The sequence below is a fragment of the Oxyura jamaicensis genome, chromosome Z (assembly GCF_011077185.1).
Source record: "Oxyura jamaicensis isolate SHBP4307 breed ruddy duck chromosome Z, BPBGC_Ojam_1.0, whole genome shotgun sequence".
In the NCBI taxonomy this organism is placed as follows: Eukaryota; Metazoa; Chordata; class Aves; order Anseriformes; family Anatidae; genus Oxyura; species Oxyura jamaicensis.
The window spans coordinates 8,767,054-8,789,972 of NC_048926.1; the positions used below are offsets into that span (position 1 = coordinate 8,767,054).

Consider the following 22,919-nt stretch of genomic DNA (forward strand, 5'->3'; position numbering starts at 1 on the left):
CTTTCCTCCCAGGGGCTGACAGAGCAGCAAACATTTCCTCCTCAAAAATGAAAGGAAGAAGCCGTGAAGAGACAAAGCCCTGGAGGGAAATAATAAACAAACCCGTGACAGCATCACCTCTTTGATAAAATGCTGGGAATATTTTATGAGAGCACCTCAGAGAAATGTGGCTGGCTGCTAGCCTGGAGCAAGAGCTCCCAGCTCCCCTGTGGCCCCAGTTCCCTGCTCACTTCATCAGGGCTGGTTCTCTCCCCACACATCCATCACCCACAAGCAGAAATGGGGCTGGGGATCTGCTGGGACACAGGGGCTGAGGGAAGAGAATAGAAGGAAAAAAGAGTGAAGAGAAAGAAGAAGAAGAGAAAGTGCCCTAAAGACAGAGAGGAGCAGGACAAAACCTGGAGGACAAATTAATCTCAGAGACACTGAAATATGGAAGAGGAGCATGAAGGGGCTGAGTAGAGAACAGGAAGGGAAAATACCAACAGACTTAACCAAAATGATTGAATAGCAAATGTTGTGTACAGTCTGTTTCCATCAGTACATGACACTATCTTCAGCTTACAACCTCACCCCGCCCGCTCCAGGGCAGGGTGGTGGTGCTGCTGCTCTCTACTTTAAAGGCACACAGAGACTCATACCCAGACCAACAAAGGGTCCCCAGCGTGGGAAAGCTCAGCGTCGCCGCTCCTCACTTCCAGGCAGCTGGCACTGACGCTGCTGTGCACGCTGCAGGAGAGACACGCATGCCCTATAGCACAAATAGGGAGAGCCACCCCTCCCAACACCAGCTCCCATCTCCTGTGACCAAGGGCGGTCCCGCAGACTTTCCACTCTGGGTTATTCTCCCCTGGGTTATAAATACAAACGTATTTTCCCCCCACATTTCCCTTCAGGCAATGTCTTAACAGCTTGTGTGGAACTCAATCCTGTGTCCTTGCTGGGGGTTGTATAGCTCTGGGTAGACCCCAAAGCCGTGTTTTTTGTTCATTTAAACCCAGGCACTTACACTGAGAATGGGATTCAAGGCTTTATAGTCACTGAACTAAATCAAGCAGAACTACTGCATCAGGGCCAGAGCCTTCCTTGCTTTGCTGCTTTCTGCCCCATATATTTTCTTCCCAATAAGCCCAGCCTCAAAAGGAGGGAGGGTGGGAGACTGTTACCCAGACAAAAGCCTTACAGAGGATGCAATTAACAATCCCCAGCCCCCCACTTAGCTAAGCCCCCCACTTAGCTTGTGGAACCCAGGAGGGCTGAGAAGAAAGCCAGGCTCTTCTGGCCAGGGATCTTCAAGATTTGCTGGTCAGGTAGCAGCTGAGTTGGAATTTATTGGGTCATGGCTCTCCTATGGACTAGGTGCTAGTATTTCTGTTCCCCTAGCTCAGGGGAGGTTTATCAACATGACGTCTCTTCTCCCATCAGCACCTTCCCTCCCAAAGGGCCAATGCAGCTGTAAACATTTCCTGAGTGAGCACAAGGTAAATGAGAGGAAAGGACTCAGACACGCAATGATTTGGCTGGAGATTACCTAAAGCAATGCAGCAAGGAAGGGAATGCAAAGTTAAAGGGCAACAGAAATTCTGCCCTTCTGCGCTGGATGGAGTTCAGAGGTTGCAAGTGAGGCCAGAAGGTTTAAGTGAAAATTAAATTGTTTCAGTGGCTGAGACGAAACCAGCCAAGACACAAAATTCAACGATTACAAGTTGTCCCAGTGATTCATATCTGAATTGTGAGCATTACCCAGATATTAGCCCTGTGAGTTAGTTCCCTGTGCTCTGGATCTGAGATTCCTGGCTAGGGTGAGGGCACAGTCATAAGAAAAATCCTGACATGTAAAATGATGTGTTTGTGTGATGGATGCTTGACTGTGCTGTCTTCATAGAGAGCAGGGAAACCTGGCACAGCCTCACTAGGCAGCCTGCCTCATTGCCTCAGACTACAGCTTTCTTAGCTCTGATAGCCCAGGCCAAGCCTTGACTGCTGCATCTGACAGGACACATCCCGCTGGGGCCACTTCCCAGTGATGGGAGCCAAAACATTAGCATTTTGTGGGGTTCCCTGCAAGATTGTCCTGAAAGGCATTGCTGTACTCTCAAATACAGCTCAGAACAGTCAGAAATCTCTTGGGACAAACCAAGCCTGTCAGGCAGGGAATGTCTCCCAGTGAGGAAATTAGAGAAATAAAAGTGTTAATTATGAGACAACATCAGCGTTTCTCCTTAGGACAGCGAATGAAGTTGCCCTTCCCAGTAAAAACCAACAAACTCCTTTCAGTTATGATGCAAATGTGGTATTACTCTGGCTCCTCAGGAGAATTGGTTTCAACCAACTCCATCGTAACTCAAACCAAACGAAGAAGAATATCTGGGAGCTCAAAAGCCACCTCACCTGTGTGGTTTTTATTGCTCCCTGTTGCAGCATTCCTAAAGAGGGTAGGGAGGTGTAACAGGCTGTTGCTGGAGACAGGCACAGAGGCAGACAGACGTTTCATCTGGTCCCTGTGCCATTCTTATGCCACTATAGAAATGGGCTTCCTGCCACAAAAGAAATAGAAACAGGGAGATTTGTTGAGTTTCTGGCCCTGCCCAAGCCACAGTTTCATGGGAAGGAATTCAGCTCCAGTTAGGTTATCTCCAGAGTTTGACCCAGTTGTGCACACACAGGACAACACTAAGATACCTACATGGGGCTTGCAGCTTTGGCACAGGGCCTGCAGGGGACCCGAGCCCTTCTGGAGTGGCATCTGGAGCCAGGCAGGACTCCTTGGGGCACCTCAAATGGCTCCAGACACCTACATTTAGGCCTCTGAGTTGAGCCAAAAGTTAGCACTGTTAATGAAGCAATTCAGCTCACCATTGCAGATGGTCTCATGGGCCAGACAATTCTCTAGACTCCTTGATTGTGTCAGGACAACAGACTCAGAGGAGCTGGAGCTTGGAGACCCTACAAATGTGGTGGCACTGAGGATACCGCTGTTTGTCTCACCCAGTGCTCAAAGTTTGTGCTGCCACACGTCAGCCTGAGCAGGGTCATGGGCCCACAAACTTCCCCCAGCTGCTGCTTACCCCTCTTGTTGTGCACTTGTCTCACAGCCATGGGCCACAGGGCTCAGATACCATCAGCTTCTGCACCATTTCCTTGTGCTGGGCCTTCTTGTGCACTTGTCCCTCCACCCTCTAGTCTCTTGAGGCAGTCCAGAGGTCTTTTCAGTTTCACCTTTCATACCTGGAGGGACAAACACCACCGTCTTTGTCCCCATATCAGGAACATTCATCACTGTCATGTGTTTTTTACACTCAGCTGCTCACCTGGGACATCACAAGGCTGTGCTGCAGTGCCTGATGTCTGCTGAGTGCTTGGAGCTTCTGGACTAAAGGGCAGAAGACACGAGTTAGAGGTTTGGCAACTCTTTTCTCTGTGCCCCTGCTGCTCAGAAATAAGAGAGGCTGGGTGCCCCACCTGTTATCTTGTATTTTCACCAATGACAGAGTGATTAATTTCACAGTTTGTGACAACCATGTCTCTGGTGTTCCAGGCACCGTCAAGTGGGTAAATAATGCATCTCCCAAATTAGAAGAGAGTAAATCATCACTACAACAGATATATACCTACTCTACACTCAGTGCTTTCCTGAGGCAAAAGGGTGTGTAGGTTCACAAGGAAAAGGCTCATGACAAGACCTGACCAGTCCCCCAGTTAGCTCTCCACCCCACCCCACCCCATTCCTGCACACTGCATGTAACAGCCACAGTACGGTGCAACAAAGGTCACAGGACTCCAAGATTCATTTTGGTGGGACCCAAGGTGCAACCATCCTGCCCGTTCTTGTATCTTGTGTCTTATATTGGACCTCATATCTTGTATCTGGACTGGAGCTTTTCAGCAGCCACCAGAGTAGCAAAAGAGGGGCATCAAGTCACCCCACAGCACCCAGGTAACTGCTTGTGGGTACCCATGGCACCATCAGCAGGGCAGCAGGTGAGGTGTCCTCACCTGGCCTGGAGGTAGGTCACACACCAGGCTCAAGGTCGAGGAATCTAATCCTCTGCCCTGTAGTCAGGATGGTCAGCTGCAGTCAAAGGCAGCCTGGTTCCTCACATGCCACCAGCTACAAAGTCTGGCCTCACTGAGGCCCACAGACCCTAAAAGCCAGCTGGCCTGGGCTGGATGCGTGGGCTTAGATGGAGATAAGCTGTGTCTTGTTGTATAAACTATGAGATTTCGTGTAAGCAGCCAGAAAGAACTCAAAGGCAGTTTCATTTGAGACACACAAACTGCATGGGATGTTTTACAGAAAGTTTTCCAGAACCAAAGAAGATGTTTCATTCTGTTTCAGGCCAGCAGCAGAAACGAGTAGAAAGCTACAGGATATCCTGGGGAGGAAGAGAAGAAGATGGGAACTATGCAAATCCCCTGCAAGGAGCTAAACTAGTTTATGATCCCACAACCAGTAAAACCACCATCTCAGGCAGCATATTTCTTGTTAGTTTTCAGAAGTATCTACTAGTTAGCATCTTCAGCCCGAGAGCTTGCTCTCCTTGTTGTCCCCTTGGCTCCTTTGTCAGATTCTGGATCAGCCCCAGCTGGACAGGTTCTGGTGGGGAAAAGTATTGCTAACAGCCCTTTATCTTCAGATCAGCTGCCAGATACACACTGAAGAACAACAAATTCAGGCTTAACTTAACATTGTCTTCTGCAGTGATCTCACACAGTATAAAAAGCTGCAGTTCAATGCGAAGGCTGCAAGACTACTTTTATGTCCTCTGCCTCTCTCCATCATCTGGCCAAAGAAGAGATGTGCTGCAGCTGGTGGGGCATGAGCTGAACCAGTCTGTTCCCCAACACGGTTCTTAGGGAAAAATGTCCTTCTTCAGCTATAAATGCCACCCAGCCTCAGCCTGTAGGACAGTAGATGAATGGATCCCATTGCCCATGCTCCAGAAGAACAGGATCAGAAGCCCTACAACAACTAAGACTCCCACACCACCTGTGGCCAGATTTATCAAGATAGTTTGTAGGAGTGCCAGTACCCACTCAGTGTGACTTGCAAGCACGTGAAAAGGGATAGGGCCACATTCCCACAGGTTCCACAGGTGTAGAAATCTGTTTGGTGATACTTCCCACAGGTTCCCACTGGTACCCAGTAAGGGAAAGGATCCAAAACTGACTCCGTCTCTGTATTGACATAACTTTTTTGTAAGTACAGTTTATGTTGCATTTCATAACCTGAATAATTCCGTGTCATAAAGTTTTTTGGGTGTCTGTATATCTAGTTGAATGACCACACTATGCAGCTAGTTTTACATCCAAAACAACAGATACCTCTGTACAGATGCCATTCATAAAAAATAAAATAAAAAAATAAAAATAAACAAAAACAAGGGATACAAGAATATAAGGACATTAGGTGATGCAGAAGTTCTAGGCCTGGATGTGTGTTGGTAGTTTATCTGCACAGACCTGCCCAAATGCAAATGCAGAGCCTGAGCCATTCATCAAATCTCTGCTGTTTCTTTAACTGCTAGGGGAAGGCTTTGATGCTAGCAAAGACACTGCTTTCAGCAAACAAGACAATTTGACATTAGGAGGGGTTTATAGAGAACTGATGATGATTTTTAAACCCATTAGAAATTTTAGGAATGACAGATCAAAGCCATTAACAAGGGAACTCCTGGTTTCATTCCTTCTTCAGACTGCTGTTAGAGGGCTGAAGGGAAGCCTTAAATAGCCATCTAAATGTTGCAAATGAAAGAATACCATAAAAAACTTTCTTAACTAAAGTTTGAATATAACTCTGCATTCTTAATTCAATAACATTAAATACAAGACATGCCACAAAACCTTTACTGCTAGAAAATCTCGGCAGCTTATTGAATAAAATCATTGCCTTTTAAAATGATTGACTCTCTGTGGCTTTTACACCCTCATACTATTGACATTTCCTTTTCCAGTGTGGCTTTTTTTTATTGTTATTATAGATGAAAATATTATACAGATGAAAATATTTTCTATCTGATAAGCCCATTTGGCTGTATGATCATTCTCCAGCCCCCTGGAGTGAGTTGGTTATGCTTGCTTCTTTAGCCAAATTAGTCTTTTGCAGCAGTGACAAGCCCCGTGAGAGCAGCCGGCCTGCAGAAACATTTGTCCGGAACTCCCTGATGTCTCCCTCATGTGCACACTGCATCCAGAGAAACCCTCGCGGGCGATATTGCTCCTCAATTGGAGCTGAACTGGGAAGAGTGAAGAGGAACCTCCTGCTCAACAAAGAATTTGTGCTGCCAGGAAGGATTTTTACACAGTAAAAATATATAAATATACTTACATATACTTTACACAGTAAATGATCAGTAAGCAAGGTAGTTTGATAAGATGTGTGTCCAAAGCTTCTACAAAGCTACAGAGTCCCCTAAAATGTTGAAAGCCAACAAACTCAAAGGCCCTGAACACACCACAGCAGGCTAAGATTTCTTTTCACCTCAAGATGCATGATGAAGGCAAAACTCCTTGAATGCATGGGACAGCTGGGAGTTCAAACATTGCACGAGCATGTGGAACTACCAAGGACTTAGAGAAGACAGCAGGGAATACAAGTCCTCCATGGCCTGCTCTTTGCCAATGCTGTTCATCAATGCTGTCCAGAGCAGAGCAGGCCCTGGGAGGGATCAGTGCTGCTGCTGCCACTTCACAGACAGACAAAGCAACGGAGCTGGAAGAGCTTGCTGAGACTCACATCACAAGGTACCAGGAGAACTGGGAACCAAAAGCAGGTTTCTCTGAGTCACAGCTGGTTTGCCACCATGTTACAGCACCTGTAGCAGAGCTCAGACCCAGCTGAGAACCAAGAGGAACCAAATAGCTGGCCATTTTTCCAGCCTGCCTTATAACTTTCATAGGTTTTAAAGTCAGAGGTGACAATTCCTGTCAACTTGACCTTATGTAATATAAAGGTCTGGGAATTTCCTCCAGCAGGACTTGCTCTTAGTGTACAGCTTTCAGTTTAACTGAAAGACCTTTTTGCAAGACAGCCAGTCTCAATTCGAAACTCACACAATAGAGAATCCACAACTTCTTTTAACATTTTGTTCCAGTGACTAATTACACTCCCTGTCAAGTATGAATAACTTAAACTGTAGATTTATTTCTTCCTACAAAGTAAGTATATTTCAATAGCTTGTCACAGTTCATCTGACCTAAAACCTAGCTGCCTTTATATGCCCAGATGAATCTTACCTCTCCAATGATTCCAAAAGCAAAGTATTAAGAACATGATGATTCATTGTCTTTGAAATTTAGGTATGGCAAGTTTAAAAAAAAAAAAAAAAAGGAAAAAAGGAGGAAGAAGTCTTTTGGTTTGTGTGGTCCTGCCAAATGAACAATGCCCAGAAGCTCTTTCGAGGCAGGTGAGCCGAAAATAACCACAATTTCCAGCAACTTGTGTGTGCCTGCTGCCAGGGAATATGCCATTTTCCATCCATCCCAACACTTCAATAGCAGTTCCAGAGCTCTTGACATATGGCATAGGAAACCATTCTATGCACTGCGCTCCTCCCAGGGTGAGCAGAGAGCTGCCCTGTGCCTGTCTCACATGGGACAGGCCCCTCTGGAAGAGGAGGCAGAACCCTGCTCAGCTCCCCATCTGCTCACAGCAGGCTGGGTCTGCCCCTTTCCACCTGGCAATGATCTGCTCAGCTGCACTCGGTGCTCCTCCAACAGATCCCCCAAAATAGAAGCCTTACGCAGTGGGAACATGGTTATGACAAAAGATAATCAAGATCTTACCTGAAAATAGTAGAGCATATGGTTGCAGTTTTAATAAGGGTATGGAGCAAGGCAATTCCCACGTGCCAGAGAAAAGCAGGAGGAATGGGGTAGGGAGTACACAAAGCAAACAGACAACACTGGCATCCAAAGTCCTATGGTCTGTAGTAAGAATTTCAGTACATCAGTCAAGCCAGGTGAAGACATTGTGTGACAGAAGAGTGGGAAAAGGAAAGGAAAGTGAAGGGAACAGGGAAGTGACCTCCACAACAATGCTAGATGATTATGATAGTATAGAACAGATTTTGAGGGAAAAACTTTCGAGACAGAAACTGGATAAAGCAGCATATTAATGAAGGATAGAACATACCAAACTCAGCAGCTTTCTTGCTAAAAAGTCATTTGATTTCTAGTTGGTGAATTGCAGGAAATCATTCATCCAGACTACACTGAACTGGCACCATATGGGAAGTTATGAGTTATTTTAAGGCTGTACAATTCACACAGGAAAAACACAGCAGGACACATCAGCTAAAGAGGAACAATAATGGTATTTCAGAGGACATAGGCTGGAGCTGTGCAATTCTTTAAGCATCGGGTTAAGGTCTGTAATACTTGTTAGCTAAGCCATGCAAGGAAAAAGAAATTACTAGCAAAATATGCTAATATGCTGGATATAGAGTAGGATTTCACAGCCAGAAGAACTGTATTAATTGAAAAAAAAAAAAAAAAAAAAGAGAGAGAGAAGCTAAATGGTACAAAGGGCGAGGGACAAACTCTGACTACTTGTTTCTTTTGTCTCATAAAGAATAAGATGCCCAAGAGCAGGATGCCCCCACCCGCTAGCCAACACTTTGGCCTTTGCACAAATCTCCTCCCCACTGCCCCAAAGGGAAAGGAATAAAACACAAATGGAGCAAGTAGATGTACTGCCTGGAAGGGTTAATTCCATTTTGCTACTGCAGGCTGAGGAGAGGAAAGGGTTTTGAGGAAGACTTTGCCATAGATGACTTCCTTTCCACAGCAAAGTTTGCTGACAACAGCTCAGAAATACAACTGGCGCTAACACTGTACAGTGTGGGTATTGACATTTTATTTTTTAAAAAGGCAAAAAAAAGAATACATAATTTCAGTGATTGGAAATGTATACAAAGTTACATATTTCAAGGAGTTCACAGATTAAAGAAACTCTTTTGAAGCCTGTTTCTTTTAACGCATTGCCATGGGACCAACAAATTCTTTCACAACTGATACTGCTCATTTCAAATACTCTGTACGGCATTGAGAGCACCAGAGATCCTCTGGCACACCAGCACTGCTAGTATAGGAGGTGCCTGAACTCAGGCTCTCATCAGAAATATTGTGGTAAGAGTGCTGTGAGTTCCAGAGATGCCCCAGCAATTCTGCAAGGTAGAAAACAAAATGCTCCAACAGCAAATTTCCATGATCTAAGGCTATCCAGGGAAAATCCAACAGTATCTCAAAGCTGTCAGAGAACAGGCACTTCCCACACATCTTTAAATTAACTTAACTCATCCCAACCCAGGTATGTGGTAACAGCTTTTTAAGGAGTGCATTTATATATCTCTATTAAAAAAAAAAATACTATTGTGAAATTTACATGAAAACACAAAACTTTAACAACACCATGTTTTCAGTGGAACTTGGCTATTAGCTGCTTGCAGTATATATACAAAGCTGATTAATTGGAAAGGCTGCTACAGCGAGCTAAGCATTCTTTCCAGGTTATCCCCAACTAAAACAAGAATTTCTTATTTTATCTTCCATGAGTTGGCAATATTGAAAATTGTGATTAAAACACCAGGTTGCAGTGGCTTGTAAACATTTTGTCTTAGTATTTTATTAAAATCCAGTGCATTCTCACTCTCCATTCTGACATTATGGATCAAATGGATTGATACGATCTTTTGGGAGCTCATGGGAAATGTAAAAGGATTAGCCAATTAAAATCTTTTAGACAAGTCCATTCCTGGTGTCAAGTCATTGGCTTTAGAGCAACACCAAGCATGGATTTGATCCATCATAGAATCACAGGGAATTTTTTTCCAAGTTGTTGTATTTTCTATTCCATGCTAAATATATATATATAATTTTGCATGGTCCCCACTCGGCAGCAGATGGGGACACAGGTTGGGAGGGAAGCAGTTTGCCATACTCACAGGCCAGGCCAACAATTCAGCCCAGGAGATCCCAAATTCCTGAACATGAGGCCTGTGCCAGAGGTGTTGGATAGCAATGCCCACTTCTCTCCTGACTCCTACAGTCCTCAAGCCCCTTTTAATAGGGAAAGATTACATGATACTGCACATGGGGAAAAGGCTCACAGGAAAGTGTCTAAAGCAAATGCATTAGGGATATAAAAAAAAAAAAAGCTATAATATCTCAAGACAGGAAAAAACTCTTCCTGTTGTTCTCGAAGCTCTTCTCAACTCCTCCCTCCTCTTGGCCAACTGCAGTCCTGAGTAATGAATGTCTGCCAGACCTGGGTGGCAGCTTCCTCAGACCCTTTCCTTGTGCTTCACGTTGGCCAATTTGACTGTTTCCTGCTCAGAGGCAGGTGGAGAAGGCTCATCGTGGCATCCAATCATCAGCTGATAGACCATCACTCCTGCAACAGCCCCAAGGAAAGGAGCAACAACTGGAACCCACCACCACTGCTTACCAGTCCTGGAAAACAAAGAAAACGCTCAAGGTTAACAATTGCGGACAAGACATTAGGATACTTTTGTTTGGATATGGAACAGTGCAAGATCTAGTTGCAAGTCAAAGGGGATATTTGAAGGCATAAGACAACAGCAACCTTGGGTCCATTGCAACACCCAAGACAGAAGTTGCCTCTTGCTGCAAGTTCTGGCGACAAGTATTTCAGAACAGCTGCTTCCAGGATGTCCAGAACCGTTTTCCCATAAAGAAAGGAGAGAAAACATTGGAGTGTTTGACCTAGGCACCTTCACTTCCTTCCCACTTTCCCTTGAAAACACAGCCTGTATTATTTAATTGTCTCCAGTTATAACAAAATCCAATTATAACAAAGGCCCTACATTTCCTACCACTAAAAAAGGATCACATTCAAGGTGCACTTGAACTTCTCATAGATGCTCTGAGGTTTCATCCCTGATAACAAAGTTAAGTCATTTGCTGGGAACTGCCGTACTTGTATGATTTCTTAAGAATCAGTAGTGCAAACAGTGTCTTTTAAAAAGTGCCTATATGGTCCAGAGATACCTCATGGGTGCTAAGACTTACTGTGATGCCAGAAGTACCACCTAATTGGACTTATAATTGCCTTTTTCCCCTTGATGCCTGAAGTCTTCATCGGCAAGCACTTACCAGAACACTTCAGAGCCCCAGCCCGCAATGGCTGTGAAGAGACGAGGCCCAAAGTCCCTGGCAGGGTTGACAGCATAGCCAGAGTTGAAGCCCATGGAGGTTCCAATAACAAGGACAACAAAGCCAACTGTGAAAGCTTCCAGACCCGTGGGGACAGGGTTGTTGTAGGGATCCACAATAGCCAAGACACAAACAATCAGGGAGGCAGTGCCAATGAACTGGGGAGGGAGGGGGAAATAAAAAGACAAAAATTATTCTAGGCCAATCTTTTAACCAAGTTACTTAACTCCTCTAAGTTTCATGATTTTAGGGTTCATTCTATAAAGAGCTGCACTAAGGCATTCCATAGCATTATCAGACAGCACCCCATTGGGAAAGGGACAATGGAACTCACTCCTAGCAGCTGACAAGCTCCATCACACCTACACCTTTTCCTCTACCCACAGCAGAGGTATGAATAACTGTCCAAGCAGCCAAAAGCATCTGAAGACATCTTCCTGAACCTGCTTCCAGACTGCCACAGCTGAGCAGCTGCTCTAGCTTTGTGTTTGGTGGCATCTTCAGGGATGGTATGGGAGATCTCCAACACCAGCCAGCACCCCACACCCACTTAACCTCTGGGTCATGCAACAGCCACAGTATTGCAATGGGAGTGAGGAAGAGACAGCCTTCAGGAGCTGAGACCAAGTGATGTCCTTATCACTAGTGTCCTGGCAAGTGTTGGGTCTAACACTGGTTAGTGCCTTTATGACAAGATTTCTTGCTTTAAGTCTTTCTGACACTCACGTTCCTATGGGCTAGTGAGGTACCTATACAGAAAGGATTTTAGAGCCAATCTCTCTCCTCTTCAAACTGCAATTCATTCTCTAACCAAATGAGAGGCCCCAAACCACCGTTTGAAGATGTCTCTCTTCAAATTCTGATATCCTCCCAGCACCCTCTTACCTGGTCAAAGAATCCGTTCACAACGTTCAGATGCTGAGATGGGTAGGTAGCAAAGATCCCAGCAGTGGCATTCTGTCCTGTTACGTACAGCTGGTTGTTGCCAAAAGCCCAGATGGCATCTGGAGGTGGGGAGAAGGCACCAGAGTTAGAGCCCAAAAAAGAAACACTAATCCAAATCCTAATTCCTCCCACAAGGTGCTTAAACATCTGTGGTGCTACAGAAGTGATAACAGATAGTGTTATGGATCTGATCTGCAGCAGGTATGATTTGGTCTAATCTTGCCGCTTCCTCTAAGCCAATATGCAATTACTTTCACCTCTTGGGGCTGCCTCCTGGAGCAGTTGCCCTCCCCCCCCCATCTACTGATGTATAGAAGCTGGATAACTACCCTAAGCAGGTAGTATAGGTTCCCTCCATGGTCAGTTAAGAGAAAAATAGATGTTCATCCCTGTTTTAGGCAGCTAGTTAGGATGGGGTTAGTTCTCTTAGAGAATCTGACTCCAGCCCAGCAGCTTCTGGAACACTGCTTAGCTCTAACACCCATTAAATGCTGAGCAATGGTAAGTGCTGATTGCTTTTGTTTACATTACAGAATTACAGCAGTACTGGAATTAGCAGCATTAAACCTTTTCCTGGTCAGCACAAAGAGTGTTCAGTTCTCATCCATTGAATATTGTTGTATTGAGGAGCACCATGAAAGAGGAATAGAGTCATGAGGAACTGGATTTCTGGGATGTTTTCCAAGATGTACAATCACCCTGATAAAGCCTGCCAAAGCTGCTAGAAGTCCAATTGTCTCACACTAGCATCCAGTCAATGCAGAAAAATTCAGGTGAAGTTTATCCTTTTTTGTTTGACAAGGAGAGTAAAATGGCTCTGGAACAACGCCCAGATAAGAAGACTCTATTACTACTAGTGTTTCATCAACATTTCTGGAAGATCTGTTTTAATCTGGATAATAGACACATGCACTATCTGCACTTACCATAGTAGAGCCCAAAGACTATGCCAGCTCCCAGGAAAGCTCCAAGAGTCTGGGCCAGGGCATAAATTGGTAGCTTGATCCAGGGCTCCCGGGCCAAGAAGCACATGGCAAAAGTGACAGCAGGGTTCAGGTGTCCACCTGCAGAAAGACTGGAGTTTAGTGTACTTTTTCAAGCAGAACTTGGGTCCCAGAGATGAGCCAAGGCACACCAGTCTCCAAACCAGTGCCACACAGGAAAAGTGCAACCATCAAGGACTACACACCAGATGTCGTGAGTTCCAGCCTACACAAAGCCACAACGTACCTGACACTTGTCCTGAGATCAAAATGCCAAGCATCACAGCAAAGCCGAAGGCCAGGTTAACAGTCAGGAAGCCTCCATGAGTCCCTCTGCTGAGCACGATCTGAGCAACAGAGCCACAGCCAAACAGCTGGAAAAAAAAAAAAAAAAGAGAGAGATTGAAGTTACCATCTGTTTCACATCAGGGCCAGTTGCTGACTGACACCCTTGACTGCTCTGCTTACACGCTGCATGCACCACTGAAGACCTCAGGTTGTGGGTGAGCTGTAAAGCTTCAAACCCCAGTCATCATATCTAGGGATAACAGGGAAGGAGAACGAACATAAGGCAAGCCTAGCACCTGGCTGGGGGGACTGAAACAAGGACTAAAAAGCCTGAAGAAAGATCAGCCCACAGCTCACATCTCTAACAGACTGAACATCTTTATCCAAACATCTCAATTTTAGGCAGCTAAAGGTAGGCAAGAACAATCAGTGAGACAGCACCCTGGACAAGGTACTTACAGTACAACTTGTTCATGTAAGGGATCTGGGCACCTTACTGTTAAAAACTGCTAATAACAGTCTGACCCCGTAGCACATAGATTGGCAGGGCACCATTGTACTATTGCCTAAAATAAAGACATGGCTGAAGAAGGGCAGGGTCAGCCTGGCATTCACAGACACTCCTTCAGGCAGCCCTGGCTGAGGGACTGGGGCTGCCTCCCTGAGTTGAGGTACCTGCAGTTGTCCCGAACTCAAGGCATGCTCCCTGCTGTGGGCCTCCGAGCCAACATCCCTCCTATGGCAAAGTTATGTAGGAAAGGACCAGAACAAATTTTGTAGGAAAGGAACATCTGGCCTGTCTCTGAAGTACCAGCATACATCAAGCACTTTGGGCAACAAAAGCTGTTTCTGTTGGGTGATAAGAGGTGTTGCCTAATAGCTAAAGGAAGCACATGCTCATTTTCAAAGACTTTTGCTCTGAATGGGCGATCCTTGTTTTCCCAGCCACATCCAAAACCATGCTTCCAATGCTCACCCTTAACAACCCAGGCCAGTTTCCCCAAGTGGTTCAGTTCAACACTCATCCACCTAAATGTCTTCTGCCTGGCGAAGTCTTTCCACTACCTACCATGTACTTTAAGGGGCCCTAGTCCTGACCTTCTGTTTGCTTGTACCTTCCACTAACTCTGCCTGAGCTGATTCTCGATGTCTACCAGGGATTACCTCACCACCAGGTACTGCTAGCATCCTTAAACAAAGACAGGGATTAGAGCTCGCTCCTGGCCTGCTCCCAGAGGCCAGAAATCCTCCAGATTAGGCATCAAGGCTTTCACTACTTCTATGGAATGTGTGCCCATATCTACCCACCCATCAAGTCTTTCTGCTTCTATAAAGTCCATCATTTAAGAATTGCTCAATTGCCACACAGGCAGCATCTGCTCCTAGGGGACAAGCCACCAAATAGGCACTGGGAGGCAGGGGTGGATTTCTTCATCTCTCCTGCCAACTCTGGACATGCTGTTGAGCAACACACAATTCAGAGGAAAGGCAAAGCCAAAACACAGCTAACTCATCCCCCGATAACAGATTAATTACTAACAAAGCAAACACTGCACTCAGCCTGCTGGGAAAGGGGCGGCCAGATAGGCTACAGGCAAACTCACGAGGTAGACACTGTACACAGGTACCTCCTGACAAGAAGCCAGGCCCCCAACAGAGGATTTTGTGCAGAAAGAACAAAGGAACCTGCAGAACTTGTTAGTTAACAGGAGGTGACATCCAGCCCTGCTCTCTACCGGGTGCAATCAGAACAGCCCCTCTGATGTCTCAACCCCAAGATTCCCAACTGGAAAGCCTGGGCAGCTGAAGGCAGAAGGGATGAGTCTTGTTTGCTGTGCAGCAAACATCACTGCCAGCCACGTCTAAGCTCCTGAGGCATATGTAGCTCCAACCAAACAAGTAAATACTGGCTAATGACCAGGGTGACATCTGTTCCTTCTCTTACCCCAGAGGAGCCCCAGCACACTTCAGACAGAGGTTTGGACAGAGTACTTGGCCATGGTGTTCACCTCTGAGGCCACACACCAAGCACATCAGTCTGACCAGGGAGGGATGCACCCACAAAAAGCTGCAGTGGGCATTTGAGTTTGGCAGGGCTGGCCCCAGTTTATTGCTATTGATGAAGGTATTTGTGTTATTCATGCTGAAAGAACTGGCAGTTCTGCAAGTGGATGGTGGTTGGCTCATTAGTCACATATCTTTTAGTCACAGAAACCACAGAGTAAAGTTCCCCACCCCGCCATCCACCACCTCATTTACCCACAAAGGTCTTCTGTCAACCTGGAGGAGTTCCAGCTCTGCCATTTCTCAAGAGGTTATTCCCCATCCTCCTCTCCCCCCCATCCTACACCTTGCAATCGCTCTCCAGCTTTTCTGCAGGAAATGCAGAGTCTATGGGCCATGCAAAAACACCTGCGGGCCACACAACTATTTATCAGATGAGCCCTGAGCAACAACAGGAAACCTAACCCTAAGCAGATTAAAAGGAAAAAAAAAAAAAAGGAGGGTGATATTTATGAGCGAGTTTGAACTTCAATATGCTTGTGTGCAATTCCATCCCCTACCAATGAAGTCCTGAACATGAAGTCCTGAAGCATGAACACATTCTTATACATGACATCCAACCACAGCACTTGGCACTTAAAGTTTAGGCATCCATTCAAATCATGCTCATCCTTGCTCTTGTGGCAAGTGGTTTTACATTATAGCATCTGGTGCAACCCAGCAGCACTCAGCAGCAGCCAGTGGTACACCTTCACTTGTCAGGTGTAGCCTTGACACAAGCTGTACCACGCAGCTATGTTGTCTGGAAGGATGCGGCTTTATGCATTTACAGACACAGAAGTTAAAATAACTATCATCATGTCTGTGCAAAATACATGTTTACCTGGAGTGGGATTTTTTGCACGTTTGTACAGCTGAGTTATATGAAGAGTCTGACCTGGTCATCTTGAATTCCTCCCCCACACTCAATGGAGAGACATCTGGAAGGAAACCCGTCCTCCCAAGATGGGCATACACAGCAAATAGTTCAATCTAGGGTCTCACTTCGATCTGCTGATGTAGTCAGCACTCAGGACAGCCAACTCTGACTTTCCTGTCTAGGTCTGGTCAGAACAAACCCCACTGCCACAATGACACTTTTTTCCTTTTGATGCAGTCTTTCAAGACTCCTAAAGAGGCATCAGTGACAGACACAGCGTCTGGAGCACATACTGTCACTGTGGTCTGCCATGCTGCTCAAAGGGACAGAAATCAGACCAAGTTCACAACCCTGTGGCAGATTTTGTCATGATCCACTGTTCCAAATCCTTGCCCTGCCAGGTGCCTGTTATTTTGTTGTGGTAGTGACAAAACTTAACCACAACATTTTCCACTTCCTCTATATGTTAATTCTTCAGTCTTCCTTTTCCAATACTTAGGAGTTCAGGAGCAGTTAGCTTGAATTGAAAGGCAAGGAAGGTCAAATAAAAAGCAAGTCAGCATTTATCCATTAAACAAAAAAAAAAAAATGCTTTAAGTCCATGCAATGGATGTAAAAGTCCTTAGTCGATATAAGACCGCTATGGTCAGGAGATAGCGGTGCACACCCCAGGGAAGATGATCCCTCACTCTCAATAACCTGCTGCCACCAGACTGATTTTACATTACCAGAAAACATCCCAACCAACAGAAACCCAGGTTAGTCCCCCACACGGCACGGTGTGCAGCTGTCAGCTGTTATATCCCTGTGAGCCACTAGGCAAGTTCAAAAGCAATTTTTTAAGTGCTAATAAAATGATTGCAACAAGCCATTACTCTGATGTATTAGAGCTACTCTCCTAGGAAGCGAGGTCGCTGCACCCATTAACCAGGCTAATGGAAGCCAGCTCCCTAATTTAATCTCACTGGCTGAGGCAGTTTCACTGCCAGCAGGGAGGCTTCTCCCTCACAGGCTGATCCAGCTCCTTGCACTGCAGAAAGTGAACAGGAGGCCACCACCTTCTGTGGGGAGTTCAAGGGGGAAGGGGCTGACAGACTCCAGGGGCTGCACAAGGGAGGGGGCAGCCAGAGGCAGCAGCAAATAATAATATAACAGGAATTGTGGCAGGTTGGTGGGTGTAGCTTCATACTCAGGGAAACCAAATCTCCCTGTGTCCAGGGCATGTGAGGCTTTGTCACCTTGGGTGATGAACACCCCGTCTTCTCTCTGGCTAGGGACAAAAAAGGCCTGGAGTTAGTCAGAGCTGGTATGAAGGAATCTTGGAGGACAAAAAAAAAATGTTGAAAGAGCTAATGAAGAAGTGAGGCCATCTGGGTTCACAGACAGCTCTTTTGCAAAGCAGTTGTGTAGGTGAACTTCGGAGGGTAGCACCCAGTGCTCCCCTGCACAGCCGCCAGGTTCCCTCCCTCGCTTGCCCTCCTTTGTCAGTCTGTTTCACGGCTCCAGGTGCAATGCCTGGATGAATTTGTACCTGGGCTTCATACGGACTGATCTCTAAATCAAGATGGGAAAGTTTTGTTGGCATAGCCCAGGAGGAGTGGTGTTGCCCAAGCTGCAGCTCTCCTCTTTGGCTAGCAAACAAACCAGGGATTAGGCAAGGATCCCACTGTAAGTCTACCCTAATCACCTTGGTGGATGGGAAAGGTTGCTCAGCCCTCACTGCCCTCTGGTTAGGTGGGGAAGGTGCCAGAAGGGCAGTCATACCCAGGGGATACTCTGAAGGAAGGGAACGTGAGCTACTGATGGAAGATTTGAAGCATCAGAGACCCTTTTGTTCATACCAGAGTGGAACTCAAAACCTAGGGCTTTCTTGAAGTCCTCCCAAGCAGGGAGGGGAGGGAAGGCCCTCACTACAGCCAGTTTAAAGCCACCTCCCAGATCCTTCCCTGTGTGAGACTGGGTTAAGCTCAGTGTGAGACTGGGTTAAGACACTGCAAAGCCCAAACGTGGCCTCTTGCTGGGGGGGGGGCCCCGCGGCCCCCATGTACTGGGGTGGATCTGAAGGCAGATCCATCTGCAGCATCCGCAGACCTTCCTCAATGCCACAGCCCACACAGCCAGAGGGACCTCCACCAGCCACAGGGACAGTGCGAGGAGCACCATTTATGCCCTTCCTCGAAATCTCTCTCAAACAGATTGGTCATCATTTAGAGTTTGCAAAGCAGGGGACAAACATCAGATCCCACAGTGTGGCTTCTTGTCTAGCACAGCTGGAGCCAGCCTGGGCAGAAACAGCCCAGCAGGGAAGGGCAGAGGTGGATGGTCTGTAATGCTACAGCTCTCTTTTCATCACCAGCTGTCTCAGAGCCAGGTGGGGCAGCAGGACTTGAGAGATAAGAGGGAGTCTGAGGGGAGCTGCACCATACACACACCATGTGCTATGATAACGCTGCGCAGAGATGGAGAGAGACCACTCTCAGCACACACCAAAAAAAAAAAAAATAAATAAAAAATAAAAAAAAAGAAAAAAGAAAAAGCAGAAAACAGTGGAGGATTGGGGCATTAGTGAGGAAACTTGTTATTTTAGCTTGTTTTCTCACACACACGTACTGAAAGAAGAACACATGGTGGTATCCCTGATGTCCCTCAGATCAGGAGGCTTCAGCTCTCAGAATAACCTGGGTCTCTGGTGGGGTTTTGCTCACAGGGTTGGGCATTGCTGGGGGAAAGCTTCATCCCACCACAGGAGGGTTTGTTGTTGTTTTGGTTTGGAAAAAAAAAAAAAAAATCCACTCCCTTTTAAGTCCTGACAAAGCAAATAATAATAAAAAACTCTAAGTGCAACAAGCTGTCTTTAAGAAAATTGTCACAAGCCCAACAGCCACACTGGGGATTGCTGTGCCACCCTGCATGGCTGTGGCACAAGCACAGACTTTAAGCTTTGCACTGCCAACAGTTAAATGAGGTTCCCCCTGCTGTGATCATCCCAGCCACTTTGCATTTTGGTTTCTGTGGTCTGCAGCACACTCATACCCAGAAAGCTCCCACCTGGCCACAAACCCAGGACAGCCTGCCTGAAAAGCTGTTAGGAGTAGTTCTGTTCTTCCCTCGTGCCTCAGCAGCAGTGAATCATAGTTAGTCCAACTTGGAAATCAGTTACAGCAGCAAGTTACTTCTCTTGCAAATGTAAAAACCTAACAGGGCCACCTTTGGTATTTACAGCCAGCAGAGCAAAGCAAACAGACCCAGCCTTTAAGGAAAGCACAGAGACCTGCCACTGGAAATCTCTCTTTAGCGAGTTGCTACAGCAATAACACAAACAGCAAGTCACTCGGAAAATGCCTTCAGCATTTGCATTGCTTAACCACTGCCAGCAAGGGGTGCTTCCGACACAGCTATAAAGTTTAAACCCAATGTACCATTCAGAAAGTATATTTTGAAGGGGGGGAGGATGGGGGAGGATCATCTTTATTATCAAAGGAAATAGAATCAGCATTGCCATTCCTGTAGCAGTAGGGACACCGGGCAATGACTGCAACTCAGTTGAGCAAGGTGCTGTGAGCAGCGAAAGCTGCTTGCAAGTGGTGAGCACCTTGCCTTTGCACTGTTCAGGGTTTGGATGCTTAGCTGGATTATTTTTATCTTAAATATATATATATATGTTTTTCTAGGTAATGTTCTGCTACCTTTACAACCCTTTAAAAATAAGAATCAAGCACCAGGTTGATTCTTACCAATAAAGAAAGAAACTTTGCAGGGGTCTGAAATGGCTTTGCTCTAGAAGAGCTTTAGAGAGTTGCAGTTATGCAAGTGAGAGGGAGGAGGGAAGAAGCTGAAGCCATGCCAATACCTACGGTGGGACTAGTTTTACATTACACAGTGCAATCTTAAGTGAGCTGCAAACTTTCAACAGTCTCACTCCTGGGCTCGGGAAGTCGACTTCAGTGTGAATAGTACCAAGCCTTAAATCCATCCTCAATACTGCTCAGTTCTAATAAAAGAAGTCAACTTCAAGGCCCTTTCTGTTTCAGGCAGTTGATAAAAGAGACATGGAGGAATATGGGTGGTAGGAAGCAAGAAAAAAAAGTGACTTTTCTATTAAAATAAAATCTTGAAGTCGCACTTCATTAACAGAAGAATAGACTAGGACAGTTCCAAGGGATTCATTTCCCCCTCTGCATAACCTGTTTCTGCCTGCTGACAACCAGGCAGTTCTGGATTTTACCATTTCTCCCACCACGCACCCCATTTTCTCCCGTGTGGGCACAGAGTTCCCATAGCCCTTTGTCCCCTGCAAGGGAGCCACAGGAGATGCCAGGTCACTCTACAAGATCTGTGCACACACACTAAAACACAGCAAGCATGGTGCTCCCAGGGGCTGTCCCTGGCTGAGGGGCACTCACTTTGGAAGCTGGTTATGATTTTGGACCAAACCCTTCCGTGCTCTGAGCACATCCCAACTCCTCTCTGCCTCTCAGCAGCAGGGCTGTAGGGACAAGCTATAGCAGTTGGAAGAAATAATACCATCTTTTTCAACCACAAGCCCTTCTGAAAACTCACATCCACATGACTAAAGGCTTGCCTCATTTATCCACCAATACTAACTTGGGTATCAGGAGACATTATTCCTCTTCACAAACACTGCCTTGCTGCTATCCTGAGACTAAGCACAGCAACATCAGTGATTCATGAACAGCAGCTTTCTGCTGGTTACTTTCCTATCAACTTCTACACACCTTGATCCAAGTAACCCTTCCCGAAGGAACCAGTAGGTTTGCGAGTCACCAGAGCTGGGTCATTCTGGAGAGAAAGCTATTGCACTGTGCAAAGCTGCTTTCTTTCAGGAGTATTAACACTTTATGGTCTCCCACACCAGATTCAGTAGTCCCCTCTTCCTCATCAAAAAAGTACATGCTATGAACGCATAAGACAGTGTGTCAGTCCCTCTGCTGTCCCCAGGAGGGCAGGTAGCTTCGTCAAGCCTCCTTCTGCTTTCAGCCCCTCCAACTATCAGTGTTTTCCCCAAACAACCCTGCTATCAGTTACAGCAAGAGGTAAGCCTGCTGTCACACCACAGAAGCTTGGAGGACCGCTCTGGATCCCCACTGCTTCAGATGAAGTTTTGCCTTTCACCTCAAAGATACCCACCCCACTTTATTCCTCATACCCTATCCCTTCGGGAACAAAGCACTACTACAGGCAGAAGAGTTTTGTTACCATTCAACTCTTTAAAAAAAAAAAGAATTAGAAAAAAAAAAAAAACAAACACACGCAGAGAGACAGCTCAGCACTGCCACGCACACGGGATCAGCCGCCAGCAAGGACTGCCCTGGTGGCATGCAGCCCCACTGATAAGGCTTGAGGGACCTGCAGCAGAGAAAAACACTGCAACACTAAGTTCTGGCTTCTTCATAGGATGTACAGAGAAAAAAAAAAAAAAAAAGCAAGGAAAAAGCTTTCACTGCCTGGGTGATAATAGCAGTACTATTTCAGTGCCAGGAAAATGTTCCAGGGCAGAGAGGGAAAGGAAGTTTTGCACGATCTCCAGGAAAACTCTGAGCCTTCTCTGCTCCCTGCGCTCCACAGCCACAACACAGCCCCCCAGCACCTGCTGAGCACTGCAGAGCCCACCCTTTGCCAGCCACCCTGAAGCTCACCCTACAGCAACTTTCAGGAGCATTTCCCCACTCCATGGATAAGGAGCTTTCCTCTAGTGACCATGGGGCAGGCTGCCCTGGAGCTGGGCTCATCCAGGGGACAAATCCCAGCAGCAGCACTGCCCCTTTGCCAGGATGGTGTCCCCCCTTACCAGGACGGTGTCCCCGTCACCCCAGCACAGACTCACCACCAGGATCAGGGTCCCCAAGCACTCAGCCAGAGCTTGTCGCACTAATTTGTTTCTGATCCTCAGGTGCTCCTCGATAGTAGCGAGAACATCCTTTTGCCTCCCCATCGCAGCAGAGGTGCCCTTCTAGCAGTGTCAGGGAACAGCAGTAGCTGGCACAGCCTCAGCAAGGTTTCTTCCCCAGCAGAGCTGCCTTTGCTTATAAATAAGTTTGCGATGCCTGACACACCTCCCAGTGACCACACCCCTTCCACCCTCTCCAAAACCCTTTTTTCTCCTCCTTTTCAGCATGAGGCAGACCAAGCAGTTTTCTTCACTTTCTTTATTGCTCACATAGGTGAACAAAAGGTTCGGGACTTTCAGAAGGAGGAGGAATTAAAGGTGGCAAAGATGTCCTGCCCCAAACACTGCCGCTTTCACCACCTAATGTGTGGGGCTGTAGCTGCTTCTCTTCAGCTGAAGTCCAAAAGCTGGGCTGGACAAACATCTTGGCCCATTTGTGTGATCACAGCACCCTGCTTTCAGCTTGCTTTTCCTCACAAGATCACCACGGGATGGCAAAGGCTCTGCTGCCCCTGATTCAGAGGCTGTGGAGGTTTTTGCAGCAGAGCAGTGGGGCAGGAGGGTCGGTCCCCACAGCTGTGCTGTGGGACAGGGCCAGGCACCTCCTGCCCCAGTAACCCCCCCAGCAGCAGCTGGTGTTGCAGAGCAGGGCCAGGCCTCCCCCAGCTCCCTGCCCCGGCTGAAGGGCTGCAGCTGC

The 22,919-nt window shown here is 46.6% G+C and overlaps 1 protein-coding gene across 1 annotated transcript; it reads right to left on the bottom strand.

Moving 5' to 3' along the window:
• Positions 1–8,838: 8,838 nt before the first annotated feature.
• AQP3 (aquaporin 3 (Gill blood group)) lies at positions 8,839–22,349 on the bottom strand. The gene is made up of 6 exons (XM_035310538.1): positions 22,160–22,349; positions 13,351–13,477; positions 13,047–13,184; positions 12,061–12,179; positions 11,116–11,333; positions 8,839–10,452 (listed from the first exon to the last, which is right to left on the bottom strand). The coding sequence occupies exons 1-6, from the start codon at positions 22,265–22,267 to the stop codon at positions 10,284–10,286; spliced, it is 879 nt and encodes a 292-aa protein (XP_035166429.1). The 5' UTR covers positions 22,268–22,349; the 3' UTR covers positions 8,839–10,283.
• Between the last annotated feature and the right edge of the window lie 570 nt (positions 22,350–22,919).

What these genes read in the sequence shown, in the direction of transcription:
- AQP3 (XM_035310538.1), bottom strand. Translation starts at nt 22,267, where the DNA reads ATGGGGAGGCAAAAGGATGTTCTCGCTACTATCGAGGAGCACCTGAGG. An exon ending in AGTCTTTGGGCTCTACTATG is followed by an intron (nt 12,180 to 13,046) that starts GTAAGTGCAGAT and finishes CCCCACCTCCAG; the next exon opens with ATGCCATCTGGGCTTTTGGC. An exon ending in TGAACGGATTCTTTGACCAG is followed by an intron (nt 11,334 to 12,060) that starts GTAAGAGGGTGC and finishes CTCCCTCCCCAG; the next exon opens with TTCATTGGCACTGCCTCCCT.